This window comes from Bos indicus x Bos taurus, chromosome 1 (assembly GCF_003369695.1).
Source record: "Bos indicus x Bos taurus breed Angus x Brahman F1 hybrid chromosome 1, Bos_hybrid_MaternalHap_v2.0, whole genome shotgun sequence".
In the NCBI taxonomy this organism is placed as follows: Eukaryota; Metazoa; Chordata; class Mammalia; order Artiodactyla; family Bovidae; genus Bos; species Bos indicus x Bos taurus.
Window position 1 is genome coordinate 861547 of NC_040076.1, and position 2756 is coordinate 864302.

The 2756-nt window shown below is 44.7% G+C and overlaps 1 protein-coding gene across 1 annotated transcript; it reads right to left on the reverse strand.

Annotated features, from left to right (window-relative positions):
• Positions 1–431: 431 nt before the first annotated feature.
• On the reverse strand, positions 432–2756 carry FAM243A (family with sequence similarity 243 member A). The gene has a single exon (XM_027544706.1). The coding sequence runs from the start codon at positions 1943–1945 to the stop codon at positions 1190–1192; it is 756 nt and encodes a 251-aa protein (XP_027400507.1). The 5' UTR covers positions 1946–2756; the 3' UTR covers positions 432–1189.

Genomic DNA, 2756 nt, shown 5'->3' on the forward strand with positions numbered 1-2756 from the left:
AACTTAGACAGCATATTAAAAAGCAGAGACATTACTTTGCCAACAAAGGTCTGTCTAGTCAAGGCTATGGTTTTTCTAGTAGTCATGTACAGATGTGAGAGTTGGACTATAAAGAAAGCTGAGTGCCAAAGAATTGATGCTTTTGAACTGTGGTGTTGGAGAAGACTCTTGAGAGACCCTTGGAATGCAAGGAGATCCAACCAGTCCATCCTAGAGGAAATCAGTGCTGAATATTCATTGGAAGGACTGATCTGAAGCTGAAATTCCAATCCTTTGGCCACCTGATGCAAAGAACTGATTCATTGGAAAACACCCTGATGCTGGGAAAGATTGAAGGCAGGAGGAGAAGGGGATGACAGAGGATGAGATGATCACCAACTCAATGGACATGAGTTTGAGTAAATTCATGAAGTCCATGGGGTGGCAAAGAGTTGGACATGACTGGGTGACTGAACTGAACTGAACTGTTTGGACTCTTGCAGTTGGAATAGGAGATGAATTGGATAAGTAGGTGCTGTAGACACTCTTGTTTATGTCACCCAGTTGCCCACTAAGTCCTACTTGAACCAACTACTGTCATAGCTTCCCAGGTTCCTCATGGGGACCACCAAGTTGCCTTGGGGGATCTGCATGGGATTTAATTTCCTTGGGTGTCTCTTGCTCACCCCTCTGCCTCCTTGCTTTCAAGCAATGGGAGGAAAAAGCCAGTTCAGCCACCACTTAGACCACAACTGTCAATGGCAAACTGCCTCCCCATGGATTACTCTGGTGGACTGAAACCGGTAGGCACGCTAGTTAATTTCAACTTTTTGTGACCACACACTTGGTTCTCTTTTTCTCCCAGACCTAAATTTTGACCATACAACCTTTAGCTCTGTTCACCTCAACTCACCACCAGGCTCCTTTGAACTGGGTTAACCTGAATCCTCCCACGGACATAATAGCCCTCAAAGTGGCCTTGACGAGAATGAGAGTCAAGATTACTAATTTACCAACAAGATTTAATGAAACCCCTCAGCAACCCATCAGCACTTTACCAAAGCCCTTAGGAACCTCAGTTCTCCCAGGATCCCTGTGAGGTCATTACTAGAGTGTCTTTGGCCACAGTGGTCCAGAATCAAGACCAACAGAATCAGTAAAGATCATGCCCGCAGCACCGTCCTACCACTGGTTGGAGGGATCACCACCCTTAAGAAAGTTTACCAAGATAGTAATTTTCCCATCTTCGTACTTTGGTAGTTATTGTCCTCCACTTGCTGAGGTTTATCCTTTCAATTCCTTTGCTGATTAAATCACTGAAGAGTATATACTGGTAAGAATAGACACCATCCACAGACTGCAGACAAAACTCCTTCCTATTATTGATGATGAACCATTTCAGAGAAGACCAGGCTGAGTCTAAAGGGTTCAGGTAATTGTAAGGAGAAGGCAGAGTGAGTAGTTTATGGCCATAGGACTTGGCTACCTCAGGACAACATGTGACGCTTGTTAAGTTAACCACCGAGGGGACATGGGCCTGGGCCTCAGTCTCTTTGCCCTCCTTCGGCCTCGTCTCGTCCTGCCGCCTTCTCTCTTTGACCACAATGGCGCACTTGCCATAGGCCTTCTTCACCACATCACAGAACTCGAAGAAGAGGTTGTCTTCCTGTTTGATGCATAACTCATCCCTTAGGAACATTCGATATTTCCACGGCACCCATCCTTGACTACCACCAGCATGCACAACACACCAGGTTGGAGTCGGCATGTAATAACCATCACTAAAATCTTCCCCAGTTACAAGACTCTCAGGGATATCAGTTTCCCCAAAATATACTGTTGTAAACCCATCGTATTGCAGTGTTCTCAGTGTTTGCAAATACTGGAGACATTGCTTCTTCTTGATGCTATTGAATAGATTTCTGGTAATGATGTTTCTCAAAAGAGGTTTTGCAAAGTGAGGCATGGGAGGTCTTCAAGAGTTTTTCAAAACTTGCCTGCCTCCCTCTGGCCAGAGTAGGATGATGACCTCATAAAGGGCTTTCTTACAGCTGAGCTGGTCCCATGGATACACTTTGGATTTTAAAGCATCATGGAACACACTGAGAACAATTCCTGTCTGGCTTCTATGATATGGGAATGGGAACTGCTGGCTATCCATGATGGTACATCACATCTGCAGTAGGTCTGGAGAGAGACTCACAGTTGTGTTAGTTTGCTAAGGTTGCATAACAAAATAGCTGAAATTAATTTTTTTGCAGTTCTGAAGGCTGGAAGTTCAAGATCAAGGTATCACAGGTCTGGTTTCACCTGAGACCTTTCTACTTGGCTTGCACATGGTCACCCTCTTGTTGTGTTCTTATTTGGACTTTCCACCTGTCTCTGTTCTAATCTCCTCTCCTTATAAGGTCACCAGTTCTTTGGGATTAGGGTCCATCCCTTGAACCTCATTTTACCTTAATCAGCTCTTTAAAGACCCTATCTCCAAATATCATCACATTCTGAAGTGCTGGGAGTCAGGGCTTCAGCATGAGATTTGGGGGAGACACAGTTCAGTCCCTGACAGCAACCTGTTAACAGTGATGAGCCAAGTTCCTGACTCATTTCCACGTGGGTCATGAGGGTCATATTTATATTTATTCGTTCATCCATTCTGAGCACCAGTGGCACAGTCATGACACATCTAGTGAGGCCTGAACATGCATATGGTTTCTGTCCATGTAAATAGCAGAGACATTGCTTTGCCCACAAAGGTCCTTATAGTCAAAGCTATGGTT